This window comes from Galleria mellonella, unplaced genomic scaffold (assembly GCF_026898425.1).
Source record: "Galleria mellonella isolate WM207_F2 unplaced genomic scaffold, CSIRO_AGI_GalMel_v1 utg172, whole genome shotgun sequence".
NCBI lineage: Eukaryota > Metazoa > Arthropoda > Insecta > Lepidoptera > Pyralidae > Galleria > Galleria mellonella.
The window spans coordinates 5,863,214-5,884,983 of record NW_026442015.1 but is presented as its reverse complement, the minus strand read 5'-3'; the positions used below and the strand labels follow the sequence as shown (position 1 = coordinate 5,884,983).

At 35.4% G+C, this 21,770-nt stretch overlaps 1 protein-coding gene across 2 annotated transcripts; it reads left to right on the top strand.

Moving 5' to 3' along the window:
• Positions 1-1,393: 1,393 nt before the first annotated feature.
• LOC113514352 (ankyrin-3-like) lies at positions 1,394-20,302 on the top strand. 2 transcript variants are annotated; one of them, XM_026898420.3, is made up of 10 exons: positions 1,394-1,651; positions 12,743-12,858; positions 13,587-13,741; positions 14,574-14,706; positions 15,054-15,236; positions 15,605-15,722; positions 16,122-16,262; positions 17,071-17,162; positions 18,359-18,508; positions 18,686-20,302. In XM_026898420.3, the coding sequence occupies exons 2-10, from the start codon at positions 12,748-12,750 to the stop codon at positions 19,004-19,006; spliced, it is 1,404 nt and encodes a 467-aa protein (XP_026754221.1). In that variant the 5' UTR covers positions 1,394-1,651; positions 12,743-12,747; the 3' UTR covers positions 19,007-20,302. The 2 variants fall into 2 exon arrangements, with proteins under 2 accessions (XP_026754221.1, XP_026754222.1); XM_026898421.3 differs by having other exon boundaries at positions 1,395-1,651; positions 15,617-15,722.
• The last annotated feature ends 1,468 nt before the right edge of the window (positions 20,303-21,770 follow it).

The window sequence follows — 21,770 nt, the reverse complement described above, 5'->3', positions numbered from 1 at the left end:
GTTTTTTTTTAATTGATGATAATGGAATGGTTAAGTCATTTGCTTGGGTACCTCTATCCCATTCGTGTTTCTACCGTGAAACAGTTGTGTTTGCATAGCTATGTTTCGGTTTGAAGGGTGGGGTATGGCAGTGAATTTACAAGGTACAGAGGCATAACACCTTAGAACTGGGGGGAAAGGGATTGTTAGCAATGGAGTTTGATAGCTCCATGTGGTTCCCCAAGGAAACCATCGTGAACAATTCTTGTTGAATTCGTCACGATGGGCTAACTGACCTACTTCATCCTCACCTATCATCCTTCATTGGTACCCCGCCAGCGAATACCAGCGTATACCAATGGTATGGTAAAAAAAAAAACACCTTAGAACTCACGATTGACAACGTATGGAGGACATCATGAAGGAAACGGCATACTTTGTTGTCAATGGTACTGTTCATATCTACGGCGACGGTTACTCCTTTCCATCCGGTAGGACATCAGCTTGCTTACCATTCTGAGTTACATAAAAAAAAAATTTAATATAATTTGTATACCTACGACATAAAAGTTTTGTTAAGCATCTTCAGGAATCGTTCCATAATGAGATGAGAGTTCGTTGCGCTGAAATCTTTGTCCGCCGAAGGAGATATACAGACTGTGAATACTTACTCTATCTTATTATGTCTCGATCACGTAGGGTAAGCGAGCGTGCTTGCGGTAATCAAAATTGCGAATTTGTTAAAGAACACCTGAAGGTATACGGGTACTTATAATGAGTGAAAATGAAATGGTAACCCCGCTTGTGCTATCGTCATACGCTCGCAGGACACTATTTTTTTTTAACGAATAGTAATGGAATGGTAACCCCGCCTACGCTATCGGTAATGCTGGCGAGGCAACAGTAAGAGATGATAGGTGAAGATATATGCAGGTCAGTTATCTCATCCTGACGAATTTCACAAGAATTAACCACGATGATTTCCAGGGGGACCCCGTGGAGGTGGGCCTAAAATTGCTAGCAATGGGACTGTTAGACTCATTGTTTCGAGATCGTATGGAGAATGACCTGACCCCTTTACCAACATATTTTTTTTAAACTTTGTGGTGTTTGCTTTTAAAGACTTTTAACAATATTTAAATATTTACCTTAGGAGATTGAGCGGTCAGACGGTACTCGGAGGAGCACCGTCTAACCGCTCCATCTAGGAAACTCATCTAGGAAACGTATATCATTAAGTGGTTGAATCAAATTCGTCATTGATTGGACAGCAGGCTGTTCTATCAGTACTGTATAAAAAAGTAACTATTTAGTAATAGGCACAAGTACCCTACAACTGGACACATGCAACGAACTTCGTACTTGGCACGACGCCACATTGGCTTCCCTCCAGTACTTTTGATTTTCCAACGCTGCTTGAAAACAGTTCACTCTTCGCTAGAAAACTGAACGCTCGTTAGTTTTGCAGACTGAGATATACAAAACAATTGATTTTTTTAACAAATTCTTTAATATTTCACGCTAGTTTTATGAAAATTGAGGTTATACTTGATTATAAAAGTAACGCGCGGGAAAGGTCATAGATTCATAAAGTAATTGTTTTTATTTTTTAAAACAAAGGCATTGTGTTATACAGTTTGGTGTTTACAGTGAAACTTGGTCAGCTGAAAAGGTGAGTTTTATAATGGTTTTAATAAAATCATCAAATAGATTAAGAAAACTTCATCGATGATTGATAATTATTATATTTTTTTGAGTTTACTATATTTCGCAACAGGACGTGAGTCATGTATGCGGCTAAACAAGATATTTTTTCAAAATACGCTTTTATTTAGTAAATTATTATTATTAAAAGCATAAAATAAATGAAATTATTTCGTTTGTTATTCTTACGTACTCAATATTTTCAGATATAAAGTACCAATAATATTTTATTTAATGATTTAAATTGTTTTATTTACTCTATAATATCTCAGTCAATATTATAGTGCTTTTCATAAAAATATATAATAAAAAACCAATTAAAAAATTCTCTTAATAAAACAAATAGGTGTTGTTAAAAACCGACTTTAAAATAAGCGTGGTAATAACACGGGGATATACTCATTAGAAATAAAAATAATCCAAATGAGCGAAGATATCGCTTAACATACATAAATACAATAAATAATCGTTTTGAGATATAACTCCTTTATGAAGTCGACCAAGAAAACAGAAATTAAAAACAGATCTAAAAATAATGATTAGGTACATGTTTTGTCTTAGAGACGTAGATATTATGACGATTTTCTTGCGAGTTATCTATGGTTTATTGACAAACTAGATGCGTTTCAAAAAATACCCGTGACTTAATCCGCCATATTGAATTTTGATGACGTCACATCGATAGTTAGTATAGGATATATAGGTACGTATCCAGGATATACACTAGACATTTCTAATTAGTGATATACTATTACAAGACGTTGATTTTATGATAACAATATTCAAGCACAGATAGCTCTTGATACTATTTTATTAATGTGTGATAATGGAATGATAACCCTGCTGTCGCCATTGGTATTACGCTGGCGGGGCACCAGTGAGGGATGATAGGTGACGATGAAAGCAGATCAGTTAGCCCGTCATGATAAATTCCACTAAAATTAATCACAATGGTTTCCAGGAGCAACCGCGTGGAGATCTACCTGATAAGCTGTATGGCAATGCGTCAGTTAAACTCTATTACTAACAATCCCTTTCCCCTTCTTTCTTTCTTGATATTATTCGGCGGACTATTATTGAAAAGAAGGGTCGTTTACCAATTAGGTCGTATACCTTTTTAGCAATCAGGGATGAGAGGTGAAGGCCACCGTGACCGATTCACCACGAATTAACCACAATAGTTTGTAGGAGCGACCACGCGGAGGTCGACTTGAGCCGATATACGGGACTGCTATTTCCAATTATTGAAAGCTGTCTCTCCCATTACCACGAGTATAAAAATATTTTCTAGTAAATCCTAGTTTCTATTGGATTATATGTTTTTGACATATTTATCACAGATTTTTTATCTTAGAGGACCATTTTCCAGAAACAAAAATCCATAAACTATTGGCATAGAAGAATAAAAATATCCAAGTAAATATTATTGTTACGGTATTAGGAAGCTTTTAATACTAAAGAACTAGGTGATATCTGTAGTTATTTAATTTCAGACTATTTATAAAATATGTTTTCAACCACAAAGGTTAGGGTACAAGGCCTCGAGGCTTTCTCATTATCCGAACAATCTTCCGAGGGCGAGCAACTGCCACGACATTTAAGACTAGTGAAATTAGTTGCGATCCATTGTCATGCTATCGACTTTGGTCAGGACTAATCCAACCCTTTTAGTTGCAAGTAAATCTATGAATAGACACGTTATCGCTACCGCATGCAACGCGATAGTAACGTCCGGCGTCATGTTCTTTTTCTTAGGTGTCTAATAAAAAAATATCTTTCAATACCTTTGACACTTGTAAATTTTGCCATTAAAACATTTAAAAGCCATTTTTATTATCTATAAAGCTTTGTACGGGGATTCCATGCTTACGTATAACCTGTAGACCTGATTCGGACGCATGGCGCCACCGGTCGTCAACATTTGATGCGTAGGCGCATGACCGACGGAAATGCGCATAATGAAGAACGAAAATAACACAATGTTTACAATTTGTTTTATACGCATCAATGAGCCGTGTTCGATTAATTATTTTTTTTCGAATATAAAAGTACGTAATGGAAATCTTCACGTGTATTTAAAGTACTACACTATTGGCAACTGAAAACACGCTATCGCTGACGGCGGCCATTTATCACTGCAACACCTTTTGTGACGCCCCTGACGCTCTTCATCAGTTTCACGTAGGTTTCTAATACTGCATGAAGAGTAAGGATAGATATTTTTTTATACAACTTACAAGCTGACAGGCCCTCTGATGGAAAGTGGTAACCGTCGCCTATAGACATGAGCAGTACCATGGACATAACAGAGTATATTGTTTCACCCATGATACTCCCCATGCGTTCCTGAGGACTCAGGTGTTATTCCTCTTGTATGAAGCGCAAACATTTTTTTACTTCAAAGAGTTCGTACAAAGTTATTAATCCTGGTCACCCCATTGTCAAACTTGTGATACCATCGATGATGTGCATCATATTCTATTAGAGTATCGTATAAACACGAAGGAAAGAGAAGAACTCATGCGCCACTTTAACTTAAATAAATTTAATGTTGGTCTTATTCAATCTATGTTAGCTGAATCTAAACCAGAATTTTTTTAACAACTCTGTAAATTATTGATGCCCATTAATTCGTCTTTTTCCGTATCTAAGGAAAGTAGATAAAGCTTTATTTGAGAAAGCAGTTCAGGCTCGGGCTGATATACCTGTAAAAGGTAGTCCTTAAAATAATAATAAAAAAAGTTATATGGCCATGGTTACCTATACCCCGTGTTCTTGCCATTAAGCTAGTGCACTTGTGTGGCTGTCATCATCATCATCATCATCATGATATTCGCCGTTACTCTTCACTGCTGAACATAGGCCTCTCCCATGCTTGGCAGGCGGGTTGACTACTGCAGTTAGGTTTTGATGTTTTAAAAGAGACAATGCTGCCCATTCCTTAACCATTAAATTCTCATAGTCTTACGACATCCATGGGAAAGGAAGGGGAATTGCAAGGCTGTGTTTCGGTTTAAATGGTGGAATCATAGCATCTTAGTTTTATGGAATGGTAACGCTTGATGGGCAGCAACTATCAGTAGGTATTTTCTAGTAAATCAAGGCATACGTATTTTAAAATGGTTTATTGTTATTATTTTTTTCTTATAGTGCCTCTTCAACTACTGGTTGGCTATCAGCTCACGTAATCTGTCCTTGTCTCTTGCGAGAGGAAATAGTTAACACTCACGATGTCCATCTAATTCAGAATATTTACTATTTGTAGACATAAATTATGATACAAATGGCTCAAAAAAAAAGAGAATATTAGAAGAAGACAAATCATTTAAAAACTGGAGATAGAAGGAGCATTCTGATGATTTATGTACAATAGATTTCCTCGTATTTATTTGACGTTTCAGTTCTGAGTCAAGGACGAGGTCAGAGAACTGATCTATTTTCGGCCATTTTGTTTCACCGACGCCATTTTGCGCGTCTGGTGTTTCACCTCGGGTTTTGATTTTATTAATAGAGACAGTTTATTATTATACATCTCTGTGAACCTGTATGTACTTTAAAATGGAAACTATATTTAATTTATAACTAACGTAACGCTCCGGTTATCAATTCTAACTCTTGTCAACAATCAGATATAACTTATAATATTATACTAATAATAGAAATAGAATAAATAAATAATACAGTAGTATTAATGGCAACTTAACGTCTCTACAATGTCATTACATACAGCACCTGTCGACGCTCTACTTTATACGTTGCTATAGCAACACGTATCTGATTGGCATATTGCGTAGACGGCGACCGCTATAACCTTGCATTGACGTCAGTAAATTACAGACATTAAAAGTAACATGATTGATTTATATGATTCTTAATTGTGTTTCCGGTGAAATAATACCACCTTTATAATGAAAATTAGAAATCATTGAACATATGAAAATTTAAAATTGTATGTATTTTTCAATGCTAAATTATAATAAAATAAAAATAAAAAATTAGTCAAAAATATAAAAAAAAATATTTTGGGGTGGGTCACCCTTATCATTGACGGGTATGAAAAATAGATGCTGGCCGATTCTCAGACCTACCCAATTTGCATACAAAATTTCATGAAAATCGGTAAAGCCATTTCGGAGGAGTTTGGTAACAAACACCGCGACACGAGAATTTTATATATTAGATAGAATGATTATTTTATGGAATTAATAAATGCATCCCCTTTCACATCGTATATATTCGAGAAAACTCACTTAACAGTCACACACACTGACTAGTTGTAGTACAATAATAGTAGAGTATAGAGTACAAATGTAAATAAACGTACAAAAACATAATTATCTATTAAAAATATACAGAAATTTCGTACTTCAACTTGATTTGATCAGCTTTGTTTCACTAGTCCACTAGAGTGCTCATAATTTTTTAACATTTTCAAATAGAAAAATAATAGAATCTTGCCAATACATATAATCTATCTTTGTCAAACACATCAAATATTCTAGAGACATACTATTTGATAGTCGTGAAAAAATTCAAAACATTGCAATGCATCAGGAAGATATTGCACTGGCCAACAATAGGAACAGCCAACAAAAGAGCCAAATAAAATTACAAATTTATATACTATATATCTATAATGAACTCTAAGATTTTGCCACCAAGTTTGGACAAATTGAGTGTTACATTCAACTTAAAACTGTCAGTCAACCAGTCAACAACGGGGGGAAAGGGATTGTTAGCAATAGAATTTGACAGCCCCATTGCTAGCAATATGCCTTATAGGGTCGACCTCCACGTGATTCCCCCTGGAAATCATCGTGAACAATTCTTGTTAAATTCGTCACGATAAGCTAACTGACCTACTTCATCCTCACCTATCATCCTTCACTGGTGCCCCGCCGGTGTATACCGATAGCGCGGGTGGGGTTACCATTCCATTATCATTCATTAAAAAAAAAACCAGTCAACAACGTCTAACTAACCTTATTCTAGCTTTGAATATTTTTTTAATTGATAATTTAAAGGTAGATTTCTCCTCATCCATATATAATTGCATCAAAAGGCGCGGAAATATTATATAATATAAAATCCTCACCAGTATTTTCATGCCAACAATAACACATGAAAAGAAATTAGAAAATATCTATGACATCCGATGGAAAATCACTGAGGTTCGAAATATAAAACACAGTCGCCATACATGTTGGATAACCGTTGCATTTGCCAATTTCCTTTTGTAATACATAAACTGAGGCGGGACATATATGGAGATGCCTTGGAGTTACCGAGGCGGAGTACTGGCAGGCGCAAGTCGTTTCGAATCTTGACCTAATTGTTAGAGTATTGCGTACTATATTTTTTTGTTTCACTGAGAATGACAGCCCCAGATCGAAATAGTAACTGTCAATTGTAGACATATAGTAAATATACCTGATAGACATTTATGCAGCGCTGAAGGGTTGCTGCTAACAAGATGATGAGACCTAAGTTAGAACATGATCATCTGAGGAAAAGAATAAGAAGCAAAAGAAAGAAGAAGAAGAAGAAAGTTGTAGTGTGCATGCACGTCACTGGAACTCACGTGCAAGCACACCACAAATGGTTATGAAAGAGATTAAAGTTAGAGATGTAAATGAGAGTAGTCTTTAGTGATAAAATATCTTTGCCTGCCTGACTAGCAAATTGCATTCGCAATACAAAAGTACAAGACAAAAGCGAGTTAGTTGTTAATTAGATAGAACATTGGACGAAAGTATGACGAAATTTTAAAATGGGGGAATGTGAAAGGATGTCGGCACCGGGAATGATATAGATTGACTTGTCAAAGAGATCGTATACGTATACCTAAGTATAGAAGAGAAATCTCAACAATTTCCGGAACCGGCGAACCCGCATGAGACTATTTACGTATGTGGGTGAAGCTAAAAATGTCAATGACTTCTCTTAGGGCCTCATCATTATAATAACCTGTTAACGTCCCACCTACTCCTGGGCATATATCTCTCCTCATTTGTGCTTTGTCTCTAGCAATATACTGAGGAAGGAGGGAAGAGATTGCTACTAATAAGATCCTCCCTAGGCTAAATGATCTGCTTTTTCATCCTCAACATTCATCTCTCACTGGTATTCCGTTAGCGAGTACTGTTAGCGCAGGTGGAGTTGCTATTTCATTATCACCCGTTAAAAAAATGTACTAGGGTTAAAAGTGACATGTAAATTTTATTGCGAACTTTGTAATAGGCCCCCTAACACCCTTTCCTGTTTTTGAATTAAGAACACCTAATCGAATTAAATATAGAACTAGTTCAATCGATTCGATAACATATTTAATGTTTTTGCGTCTTTAGCAAGGTCAATTCCACCGAAAAATCTAGACGCTACAAAATATTTACATCCTTTCTCCACTGAAAAGCTAATAAAGCAACATACGAGTATACTCGGGTTTTCTCTTTTGGAAAACATCCAAATAGCGCGCCAGTGTATAGAGATCCGATGACAAAACGGTTTTTTGTGTCAAATAATGAATTGAGCGGATCTTTACGAGTTGGCTGTTTAAATAGGCCGTTGACCTTGATCGATTCAAATTGTATAGAGGTCGCCACGTGGCTTTATTGTTTACAAACATTTTAGTGTGTAATTGTCTTGACTTCGATCACAAACGTTATTTGACAATATTGATTACTTACTTAATAAAAGAGTGCCGCTATTATGAGAGGTAATATTGTAGAAAAATATAGTGTAAAACTAAGAATCTAGTGAGTTTCCCGGAATCTAACCGGTTTGGTAGATAAGGCTTTTTTTAATGGATGATAATAAAACTGCAACGCAAATGGCAAGAGAAGCACCAACTCATCCATGAAAAGATGATAAGTAAGGATTAAAGCAGGTCAGTTAACCCATTGTGACGAATTCGACAAGAATTAGTCAAGATAGTTTCCAGGGAGAAAAGTTTTGTTAGTAATAGGGATCTAACGGCCCCATTGCAGGCAATATACCCTAACAGGTCTACCTCCACGCGGTTTTCCCTGGAAACTATCGTGGTTAATCCTAGTGGAATTCGTCACGATGGGCTAACATGGGCTATGCTTTCATCGTCATTATCATCCCTAACTGCCAGCGTATACCGATAGAGCAGAGAGCAGGCGGGGTTACCATTCCATTATCACCCAATAAAAAAATAGCAGGCTCGAACAGGTATTGTCTATGTATGATATATATATATATATATATATATATATATATATATATATATATATATATATATATATATATATATATATATATATATACCAGTATTAAAACTGAACATATTTTTTAATGCTATCTATTCTCGTAAATGTCAGGAACATCAATAGGTGGTTAACCGTCGTAATGGGTAACGAACTATGCCCAACAGTGGGACGATAATGGGTTGTTATTATAAGGTTAACAAACTACCAAAGTCCACGCAATCAATAAAAGTCCCGTGATTGTGATGACTTGTGATCTGAAGACGTTCGCTCATTATCCAATTCGTAAAAAGAACACACAAAAATGGCGTCCGTCCAACGCGTGTCATTGCCACGCGGCAATCGTGTTTCTTAGAAGTACGTAAAGGAAAAAATTGCTTTCTTTGTTCACGGTCACTTTTTGTTTAATAGAAAGAAAAGTTTATTACGAAACTTTAATGAAACAATTACTTGAAATTGGCGACTTGCAGGCATATCTATCTTTTAAGAGAATTATTCTCATAGTAATTTCGTTATAGGATCTATGAAACAATAAATCTAATCTAACTTCTAAATCATGACAATCTAAATATACGGCAGTGGTTAACGTATATTTGGACATTTGTAAGGGAATCAAAATCTATAGCGTACTTTCTGATAACCTAGAATCATGCGAAAATGCGACAAGAGACAATGTCGTACAGCACGAGCAAACGGGAAAATCCGAAACCGTAAATTTGTACTTACATCACGAAACGAAAAATATTGTATTATATTATAAACGAAATATATATATATATATATATATATATATATATATATATATATATATATATATATATATATATATATATATATATATACTGTATAATATTTCTATAGTACACAATGGCAAAATGGCGGTACACGAGTCCTTTCGCAGTTGGCCGATTTTTTTTATTTATTACGATCGTACCTTTGACGCATTTCCTCGCCATTTGTATCACATTAATACTAATCTAACTGGCGTGACGTGAGGATATTATCGATGGTCCGGGATACGTCAACCACAATGTTTATGCCAAATTATTTCGCGACGATTGTAGTCGAGACGTGAAGGCGCCAACAGGAAACAAACGGTATCACTTTCACATGAAATGTCATCATGGCCGTAGATAGGAGAGGAGAGGGGCATAAAGGGCCAATGCCCTACCTTAAAAGACCCAATGCCCTACCTTAAAATGAAAGGCCCCAAGAAATTGAGGCAGATTCGCTTTTTCGATGTCACGTTATTATGACTTCTGCCCTACCTAAAACTTCTTTTGCCCTACCTTAAACATGGGTCTAGCTAGGGCCCTGAATATTATGTACTTATATATGTTCAACTATTAATATTTTATTTGTAGTTCAACTAACATAACATACCTAACATAGTTTCGTGCCTCCAGTCAAACTGTTTATAATTACTCTTCTCCATACAAAGATTGCATGGAAAAGATCGCTCTTAATGATAAGGCCGCCCATTGTTTTCTTAGTGTAATATTTTCTTGTAATTGTTTATATTTATAATAAGTTTACTATTGTAATCTTATGGAGGAAACAATAAAGAGTATCTATCTATCGATCTCTCTTATGTTCATGTAAATAAGCGAATAATTGTATTAAATTAACCAAACTATTAGACAGTTTGCTCATGTCCAATTAAAATATCAACTAATCCCCTTCTACAAGCATATTTTAATTATAATACTGTTTTATCACATTCTTTGAAATTGGAAATTTAGCTCAGCAGAAAGAGACAAAACATTGCAATAACTAAAATAAGTTTATGAGAGATTTGATGTTTTTATGAACAAAGGGATAAGTTGAAATGTAATGTTTGAATGCATCGATTCGTTATTAATTTAATTTAGAAAGTATCTCTATAAAAAGTTGACAAAAACTTGGTAACCTTTACATTAAGTTTTCAAACAAAACGATTTACAGTAAAGAAACATGAATTTCCCCACTTGTGGCGGCCAACATTTTGTATTGAGCAAAAATACAATAGGGATTTTATATGTTATCAAAAGCTTCACGACCGATCTAAAAATTACCATAAAATACCAAAAAAAAACGTTGTAAGTCTGCCAAAGAAACAAAGTTCCTTCAATTAAAATTAATCAAAGATTTTATGTACCAGACACTTTTTGATTTATTATATAAACATTAGTTTTATCTAATGGCGAAGCGACATCTATAACAGTATTGGGCAAATTGCCCGACACAACATGACCTCAATGGGCAATCTACATCATATTCAAATTTAATGCGTAGATTTTTTCTTAATATTTTCTTTTGCGTAATAGCAAACGTAGCAATTACGTTTATTTCTAAATTCGCTTTTGATTTGTTTCGTGGCGAAAAATATTTGCAAAAGACGTAATTGCGCTGGAGTCTCTTTATATTATATTATACGTTATTATATTGGCCGTGTGGTCCCCGCATAGAATAGGCCACCCCTTCCTTTCTCGTGGCTGTCGTAAGAGGCGACTAAGGGATGGCGATGGAGGGGCAGATTTAGTTTTTATATTAAACTAATTCGATTAGTAGGTATAATGACTATGTACAATTTCTCAATAATGGTAACGCATGAGGGAGGGGGGGAAAGGGATTGTTAGCAATGGAGGTTGACAGCCCCATTGCTAGCAATATGCCCTATTAGGTCGATCTCCCCGCGGTTCCTCCTGGAAACCATCGTGAACAGTTCTTGTTGAATTCGTCACGATGGGCTAACTGACCTATTTCATCCTCACCTAGCATCCTTCACTGGTGCCCCGCCGGTGTATACCGATAGCACGGGTGGGGTTACCATTCCATTATCATCCATTAAAAACGCATGAGGGATTCTATGGGCAAGATGGTGTATTCTGTAATATCTGAAACACTGCTCATGTCTATAGGCGACGGTTACCACTTTCCATCAGGCGGGCCGTCAGCTTGTTTGCCATTTTCTTCTTCTTATTTAAAAGTTTCCTCTTATCGGTGCAACTAATTCATGTATTCTCTTCCAGCCATATCCCAGGCCATATCTTTGACCTCCCTATACAGCATGACACTAAATGTTTCCTTTATCTGTCCCATGTAGTTATTTCTCGGTCTTCCCATCCCTCTTTTGTCTTCTATTTTTCCTACTAGTATGCTCTTTAAATAATCGTAACGTTCTATATACATAAATATTCATTCATTCATTATAAAGTGGCCCAACATTTTGCCTCATCTATTTTCTATTGCAGTTTGTCTTTTTAACTGCCATAAAAAAAAAATAAAAAAAAAAAACTTTATACAAAGATACTCAGAAACAACTAACGAACTCCAACTTTAATACAGAAATAGAGGTGAATCGCATGAAGTAAAAAAGTGTATGACACTGAAAATGAAGGTGAATGACTCCTCTAATTAGACGTACTATTTAAGAGGATTAGTTCAGAAAACCTACACGGATTAGTCATTTATCCAAGACCGCAGTCATCTGTAACGATTTGGCAAAGAAATCTGGCGTTTACAAGTTTTTACCTCACTTACCTAATAGGTTGCTCTTTACCTAATTTTGAAATTTTTTAACTGGTGGCTGGATTATGTATATTCAACAGTAAATTCTTAAAAAGGTCATCATCATCATCTGATGATGATTCATATCAGCTGTTAACTGCCCACCGCTAAATATAGGCCTCTCCTTTAAAAGGATAACTTACCAAAATTATGAAAATATTAAATTTTCCAAAACAGAGTAAATTGGTACAAGATCAAGTCAAAGTTATTTAGAAGTGGATTTTGACCACATCTTTTTTATGGAATTAGTATGTTTAAAGACTTTTAACATTTTTTTCCAGGTACAATGCCTTCTGAAGTGATCTCGGAAAAGTCCCTCCAGAGGGAGCTGGCTGATTCCATCATACGCATGGTGCCACTGGACGAGATAAGAATACTCCTGGCTTGTGGAGCCAAGGTAATTCTGCCTACTGTATAAGAATTGTGGATAGTAATAATAATAATCTGATCTAATATTATTGTTATATTGCACCTTATCAGAGACTAGTGAACCGGCCCGGGTTCGCTTGAGTAGATAAAATTTTCGTAGCTTTTTATAGGTGAAAACCTTTTTAAAATCGATTGAGTACTTTTTTAGCTTATCCATTATAAACCAACAATCCGTTAGTTAGCCACAGGGTCGCAGCCAAGAATGGGTTTTTTCTCCCCTTCCCTTCATATGAGGCGATATGTCATAAAAGGCGTCTAAAGGAACTTAAAGGAAATGAATAGTTGAGGGATGGGCAGCAGCATCCCTGGTAAAACATCATCAAAGCCTAACAGTGGTTGTAACCACTGGTAAAACACCCTAATGCCAAGTATGGGAATGGGAAGTACTAGAGACAGTCTATGGGCGAGGTCTATGTTCAGCAGTGGACATTTAACGACTAATATGGTAATGGTAATAATAATAACTACTTTAGCTGATCAAAGTGTGGCACCGTCACAAATGTCTGTGAATTTTCAAAAACAATTTAATTATTTTCAATGTTTCTGATTGTTTACTTAAAAAATGATCTGTTAGCGAATTAAAACGTTAACCATGCAATAATATTCTTATGAAGCTACCACTGAAAATTTGGATTTTTAGGGAAAAAATGTAATAAATTTTGACTATAATCAATCTAATTACACAACGTGTTCCAGGTAAATGAGCCAGTCACTCAAGGTCTCAGGCCGCTGCACTACGCGATCTGGCAGCGATACTTGGAAGCGACCAGGCTGTTGCTGGTCAGAGGATGTGACGTCAACGCCAGGGACGACTGCGGGTACAGCGCACTCCATCTGTCCGCCGAACACGGGTCAGTATCTGTACAAAAAGAAGCTGATTCATTTAGTAACTATCAACTCCATTCTAGTAGGGCAGTGGTGGACTAAACCCATCAAAGGCCCGGAACGCAAATCTGAATGAGACCTCCAGTTTAAGAAGTTAATGTAATTTTATAAGCTTTTTATTTAGTTCACATTTGTACATATTAGATTGAACTAAAATTAACACACATAAAATGTGGATATGGATGAGGAAAATAGAGGTGTTTGGTGACCCTCCAAGACCAGAACAATGATCAATTGACATCCCATGTTACTAGAGCTAGGAGACGAAAATTTTGGACCTAAGTTTCTTATCATAACACATGCAGAAGGAAAGTTATTTTTAAGCATAAGAACTTACTTACTATTGTATGATCTATGATTTCCGTCTTATTTTTTATGTCTTTAGGTGAATAGTTACAGTTTTTTTTTTTTTTAATGTAATAACCACCGGTTTAACTTTCATGTATATTAGTTGAAAAAGCTCAATTAGTTTTGGGACCAATATTAGATCTAATAGTTAGACCGTCAGCTTGTTTTCCATTTCTATAAGTTGCAGAAAAAAATATATTGACGACGTCTGTGGTTCAGAAGTAGGCACATTGCTTTGCATTAATTATCTCGCGGGTTCGACTACAGTCAAGTCGTGTCAATTCATGAAACTAACTACCTATTCTGTATTCACTCAGGTCTGGATATGCTGGGTTATCCTCCCAGGTATTAGTTATCTAGTTTCTCATGAGTCAGGATATTTTAGATTTAAGACCAAGCAAAAAATTGAAGTGATTCTGTGGCACTTATTTTATCTTTGCTTTCCTTCAGCTATACAGAACTGGTCAAGTTGCTCCTGGAGAGCGGAGCAGCGGTCGATTACAGACCTGACACTGGTGAGGAGTTCCCGCGGACTACGCTTTGCGACGAGCCCCTCAGATTGGCTATAAGGAACAAACATTATGTACGTTCTTCTATCCATATCATTTTAATGAGGCACATAGCAAAGCCCGATTTCTCAACTTTTGAATGGTTCAACGGCGAAAAGGTTGCTTTCCCAAAAGTGCCACAAAAAACAGTTCTCAGCCACTTTTTGCAATATTTGTAGTTCTAATTCTATCTTGTAAGAAGGATGTCTTACACAATACGTTTGCTAATGTCTTCACTCGAGAAATATTCGCTTCCATCTTAGCACTTCAAGCTATATAGTTCACTGGAAGTCTATAAAATCCTACTCTTATCACTTAAGCGTTTATTATCTACGAATAAGTAATTTATAGACGAGAGAAATTAATTATTAAATTTTTTCAGGATGTGGCTCGTCTTCTATTAGAACATGGTGCTGATCCCAACAAGCGGTACTTCTTCGGCTCCGAGATCAATCTGGTCTCAGATCCTGAGTATTTGGAGCTATTGCTGACGTTCGGAGCTAATCCTGACTCTAGAGATCGTGCTGGTTTAACCCCATTAATGAAGGCAGCCAGACAACGAAAGGTAACTGAGGGAAAAGACATTAATTTAATCTCCAGGCATGAGAACGCCAGAATGTCGCTACAATAGTGGTGCAGTATATATTAAAACACCCATGATAGTTCATACCAAAAGCCGAAAACCACCTTTTCTATGAGGTGAACCATGATTATTTCCTAATGATTTTGAAGGAACAAAATAGATATCTTACTTTGCGGACCTAGAATGGTCCTGGAATACGAGTTTCGGTTGGGTCAATTTAAGAAGTGTTCATCGATTCAATTTTTGCCGTGGGATTATAAAAAGTGTATCTGTTTTATATTAAATATATGTTGATGATATTATTATTGTAATTTATTGTAATTGGTAAGAGCATTATGATTATTTCGTAGTCGTTCACCCAGGGAATGGATGCTGTTCTCCTGCTGATCAGCTACGGTGCCGATGTAAACGCGATGGCGGATGCCAGGAACGACTACAGAACTGTGATGCACTACGCTGTACTCAGTGGTAAGTTCTAGAAGCCGTAGCGTCATATGCCTATTCCAAATTCTGAAGCAATGCATGAAGTTGGTGTAAAGCTTTTAGAGGTAAATTATATGCAACGTATGAAAACTGCCTTTTAAATAATCAATTAGAAACTGAAACAAATGATAAATTGTTTTTGAAAGTTGACAGATAATTGCGACATTGCTATACTTTGGTAAGCTAAAGTAACCCTTGACATATTGCTTTATCACCTAATGATCCCAGGTTCGATTTTCGTATAATAAAATATTTATATTCATAAGCATCAGATTTACTTGTGTAGGTTCCGATAATTTTCTGAGTACTTTATGAGGATATGTTAAATCCATAATGTAAACAAATATTCTGGGTAATTCTACTTATTTGAAATATTTATTTCAGGTAATACAGAAGTGGTGAATTTGATGATCAAACAAGGTGCTCGCGTCAACTACGAGTGTCCAGAACTGAGCAAGCCCAGTCCTCTAGACCTGGCTATACTCAAGGGAGACGTGCCTATGGTGCAGATGCTGTTAGCAGCTGGTAAGTTTGCCAATGGAAACGAGCTGTATGAGTCTCCTGGGAACTTTTTAGCATATGAAGTCACAAACAAGCTTATGAACTTACTTAAAAAACAATACTATGTGATAATGATATTAATAGGCTCTTGGACATTACAGAATCATGAAATCAATGTGTCCATGGTTTTTCTCTTCCCTGAAGATTTTCTTGTTATACCTCTATATCTGGTACATCTGTTTGATCTGAAAGCTAAGAGAAAGACCAGTGCAAATGAGTCTCTAACAGAAGAATAATCTTTGTCTATATATATATATATATATATATATATATATATATATATATATATAAACAGCGTCCAAAACAAACAAACATTACCAAAGCCTAACTGCGATTGCCAAATCCGTCTGCCAAGCGTGGCAACTATTGGCAAAATCCCCTTACGGAGACGCCTATATTCAGCAGTGACATGATGATGATGAATGATTACAGAATAAGGTGTTTAAAATAGAACTGTAAACATTTAATGAGTTTTCTCAGTTTCAGTTCAGCTGTAGTTTTCTATTTTCAAGCGATTTCAAAAAGAAGAAGATTTTCAATTTAGTTATACTTTTTTTTTTATATTTGTTACCTCTTAACTCTGTCAGTTGTAAACCGATTCGAAAAACTCTTTTTTATTTAAAATTATATACAGATTGGTCCAATAGAAGTCTTATCAAAATCGGTCTAATTGTATAGTTTTGAAATCAGAATAACTAATTTTTGCCACAATGGACGTCGACTTTGTTTGCGGAACACAATTTTAATTATACCGATTTTTTTACGACTACAGGTGCGCAAGTGAACGCATCCAGTTCAGTGATAGGATCGCCTCTGCATGTGGCGTGCTCCGACAACATCTCTTGCAGGAAGGAAATCGTTCAAGTGAGTTCAATTGCTTCTACTTCTCCTTGAACATATAGGATCCTCTCCTCAATGTATTATCATCAGCACGTAATTGTCAAGTCCACCGTCGAAGTTGGTCATATTGCCTGAAAAATTGAGGGGGGAAGGGATTGTTACAAATGCGGACTGCCAGTCCTATTGCTAGCAATATACCAAATCAGGTCGACCTCCACGCGGTTCCTCCTGGAAATCATCGTGCTGAATTCCAGATGTATTCGTCACGATGGGCTAACTGGCCTACCTTTTCATTCTCATCTAACATCTATCATTGGTCATCGCCAGCGTATACCGATAGCGCAGACGGGGCTACCATTTCATTATCACCCATTAAAAAAAAAAGACTGAAAAATTTATAGAAAATATATGATGAAATCCAAGCATATTGGCCATTAAAGCATTCTGTTAGAGAAATCAAACTTTTTTTTAATCTAATGTGACATTTGCTTGCTTTTCTGTAAATTGCTAAATAGGTTTCAGAAACTTTAATAAACATAAAATCCGGGGGTAATTTAATTGCTTTAAGTAGGATAGGTATCGGGATACCTACCCTATTTGAAGCAAATAAATTTATTATTTATGGCTGTATTTATAAGAGGTTTAGCATTTTTGTATTAAATAAATTATTATTAAGATATATAGGTAGAAAGATACCGAGACAAAAAAAATTTCATAATGACTTGGGATCTGGCAAAATGTTTAGTTCTACTGTTAGAATACTCTCTTAAAACATATTAAAGACTTACTTTTTGCCCTATGTTATGGCCAAGATTAATTAGTAGAAAACGTTACCTAGAGCCGATTATTGATATTCTTAATAGACTTTTATCGCCTATTATTATATGTAAACCTTCCGCATACACTGATCTGATGATAACTGGAAAAAAGGTTCTTGAGTGGCAATCCCGTATAGACAGACACAGTATTGGACAACTTCCCACTAGATGATGACCCCAAATGCATTGCAGGGAGCCAGCGGATGAAGGTGGCTCGAGAGCGTTCCTTATGGCAATTATGGCATATAAATATGGTAAAATAGGAGAGGCCTATGTTCAGCAATGGACTTATAATGGCTGATATGATAATGGTGGTACACTGATACAGCCTGGAGACAATAGCATCAATGTCTACTAAAATAAAACTCCCTACAACTTCCTCATCTTACCCTGTAATTTCAGATCCTTCTAGAAAGCGGAGCTGACCCTAATCTGAAGGTGTACAATGATGAAGACGCGACACAGCTGCGACCAGCGCTCGCTGAGTACCTAGCCAGCAACCCGGAACCCAGCGCGGAGATAGTGACCTTGCTGCTGAGATATGGAGCTAGGGTAAGTGAGAATTTCTTAAAATTTCACTGCTGGGCACGTGCTACCATAAAGGGAGGCGAACGTTAGAGGTAATGACGTATGAAAAAAGTAGTTAAAATACCAACTAGTAGGTTTCCTTAATTTATATTGTTAATATAATATAGTGGTAAAAAAAACTCAATCGATTTAATATTCCAGGTTATCATGAAAACTCAATTTCGTGACCCGGATGGCATTTTGAATCATCTCCAGAACGTCACCGCTGCAGAATACCAGCACATTTTCTACCTCCTTCTAGAAGCAGCAGAAGCCTTCGACCTGTGCATGATAAAAAGAAATAATGTCTTAACTCCTGCTCAAAAACAAATCCTGACTGAACGAGCTAAGATGCCCATTCCTTTGATTGCACAGTGTAGGATATTCCTTCGCAAGTATTTTAGTACTTCCCTCATTGATCTTGTTGAGAAATTAGAAGTACCTAAAACACTTCACCGTTATCTTCTCTTTGAATGTAGTTAAGATTATTCAATCAATTTCATTGGATTAATCAATTGGCAGAATGTAGTTCCTTTGCTTCGGCATTAAAAAAAGGAAAAGAAAACGGTGTTACTAGTTCCAAGCAATCTTCTATTTTTATGGAAGATCTGTGAACTAAGGAGTGCAGTACGTTTTAAAATGTCTTGTTTCTGTTCATTACAAATACGCGACTGGAAAGATTATAGTCCAGTCAAAATTTATGTAAAATGATTGTTTTATATTATGCAATGTTATTTGAAAGGTCAAATAATACCTGTTTGTATGAATTGTATTTTTATGAACTCAATGAGAAAATTTGGTCTCATTACATGTAGTAAACGAATTAGATTTAGTATTTTAGTTTGTATTTATAAATGCATATCTTGAATATGAAGATACTTATATATTATACAAATATCCTCCTATTATGAGGAAAGAACTGTTTATTTTATGAGTTTAATAATTCATATTGACGACGCTCATTTTTTTTTTATAAAATCACGATTGAATTTTCGAAAACGACATTTAATCTGTAAACTGTATCTATGTGAATATTTTGTGAAAAATTTATAAGATTATTCTGTCTGTTGCCTTGCATGACTATTTTTAAAGTTTTGTAAACTATGTCGTCAAATTATTATTACTATAAAACATAAAACTATGCTAAGAGGTGATATGTAATACTTTATATACATATAATAATTAATATCTATTTTTAATTATGTCAAAGTTTATTCTACTTATCCCGAGATATAAAAGATTCTAATTTAAACTTAGTCTACGCCTTACACAAATATTTATAATAATATAACTGTCTAGTTAGTTTCCTTAGGCGTTGCTTAATTTAGTATTATTCATTATATATTGTCTACTCGGACATTTGCGTAGACACAGAAATCAAATGCACTATTACATATTTATTAAGAACTTCAAGTAATGTTTTTTATGGCGAAATATATAAATATGTTTCTTTGGATTATTAATGTCCTGGGTTCAATTTTCTATCGGGGTAATTTATAGTATGATTTTTTCAAAAAAAAATTATTGTCTGGTTTTTTATAACACAATAAATATTTAATATACAGACAACTGATGTAATGTTAAGTGCCAATTTTTCACTGTTACCGATTAATTATGTATCGCAGCTCGTATTACTCTGATATTGTCTGATAATTATGTGATACGTTGTGATATATTTACTTATAGTATTAAATATTAGACTTTTTCTTATGCAAATCTATTGTAATAATCATGAGATCGTATTATATTTTATAATTTAAATAAATGTGTGAAAAGTAACAGATGTATTATTTACTACTCTGTTTGTATAATTACTTTATCCAATCACTTCTTAGTGTCTACTTTGTTCTATAAAAAAATCCTGTGCAAAATTTAATTTTTTTTTTTAGCAACTTCGGATATGCGTCAATCACTAGTTTTTCCTTTATTATTTTTTGCGGTATCCCAATGCGCTAATTCCTAAACTTTTACATTTATAGCTATATTACGCAGCATTGTCCCTTTGAATTAGAGTAAAAATAATCTGTTAATGTTGGCTATATCTATCTGTGTACAAATTTTTATTCAAATTGGTAAAATTGTATAAGTGCCATTGAGCAAAAAAACATTTATATACTGAAATATTTTCATAAAATTTAATGAGGGTAAACGATAATATCTCAATTAGACTACGCTTGATTATTGTCTCGGAATACTAAGAACAAATAACAGTCTAAAATAATGAAATTTTCCAATTTGTGCACCTAAATAAAGCTGACAACTTAGTTTTAACTTGACAGTTCTAGTTAATGTCATCACCATCATAATATCAGCCCATAATTGTCCACTACTGATCATAAGCTTTCCCCTTAGGAGATTTTGCCAGTAGTTGTTACACTTGGCAGGCGGATTGGCAACCGCAGTTAGACTTTAGAGATGTTTTAAGAGGAACGCTGCTGCCCATCCTTCGTCCCCTCTTAATTGCCTTTTAAGACACCTTTGGGAGACATTTTTGGGAAAAGAAGGAATGGCTTATTCTATGCTAGAAATATACGGCGGATATAATTAATATACATTGAAAGTGGGAAAGGATTGTTATTAATGAAGAAGTTTGTACCCATTGATATCAATATATCCTATCAGGTCGACCTCAACGCGAATCCCCCTGCATACCATCGTGACTAATTTATCGTTGAATTCGTCACGATGGACTAACTGACCTGCCTTTTTATCCTCATCAATTATCCCTTCCTGGTGCCCATTCTCACCGATCACTGATACCCTGCAGGCATATACCGCTAGCGCAGACGGGGTTACCATTCCATTATCATCCATTAAAAAAAATTAAAGACGATGAAACCAGAAACTTTTGATATCACAGGTTGCCTTTTTTTTACAATCAATACAGAGGAGGAACTGTGGTTAAAGCGAATAAAAAATTCATAGATCTCGTGTCTGCCACGACCTTTAAGTATATTGAAAACGTATCTGTGAAATGAGCTGAATTTAATTTTTGGCCATATTAAATGTATTTATCTAAAAAATTACAAAGTAGGTTAGTATAAACGTCACCTACAACAGAGTAATGTCGCACTTTCGTTAAAAATCGGGCCTAAATACCGAAGCGAAAAAAGTTTTAATTGTTAATACCGATATGCAGGCCGAGGGCTCGTGTGACGTATCAGGTAGTTATTGTATTTGTTGAATTTGATAAAATGTTGGAAAATGGACAAGATATTGAGGTAAAGTAAAATAGTAGTCTGGTAAC

Coding starts and splice junctions, on each gene's coding strand:
- LOC113514352 (XM_026898420.3), top strand. CDS start 12,748: ATGCCTTCTGAAGTGATCTCGGAAAAGTCCCTCCAGAGGGAGCTGGCT. Junction 13,742..14,573: donor CATCTGTCCGCCGAACACGG/GTCAGTATCTGT, acceptor GCTTTCCTTCAG/CTATACAGAACTGGTCAAGT. Junction 17,163..18,358: donor GCAGGAAGGAAATCGTTCAA/GTGAGTTCAATT, acceptor CTGTAATTTCAG/ATCCTTCTAGAAAGCGGAGC.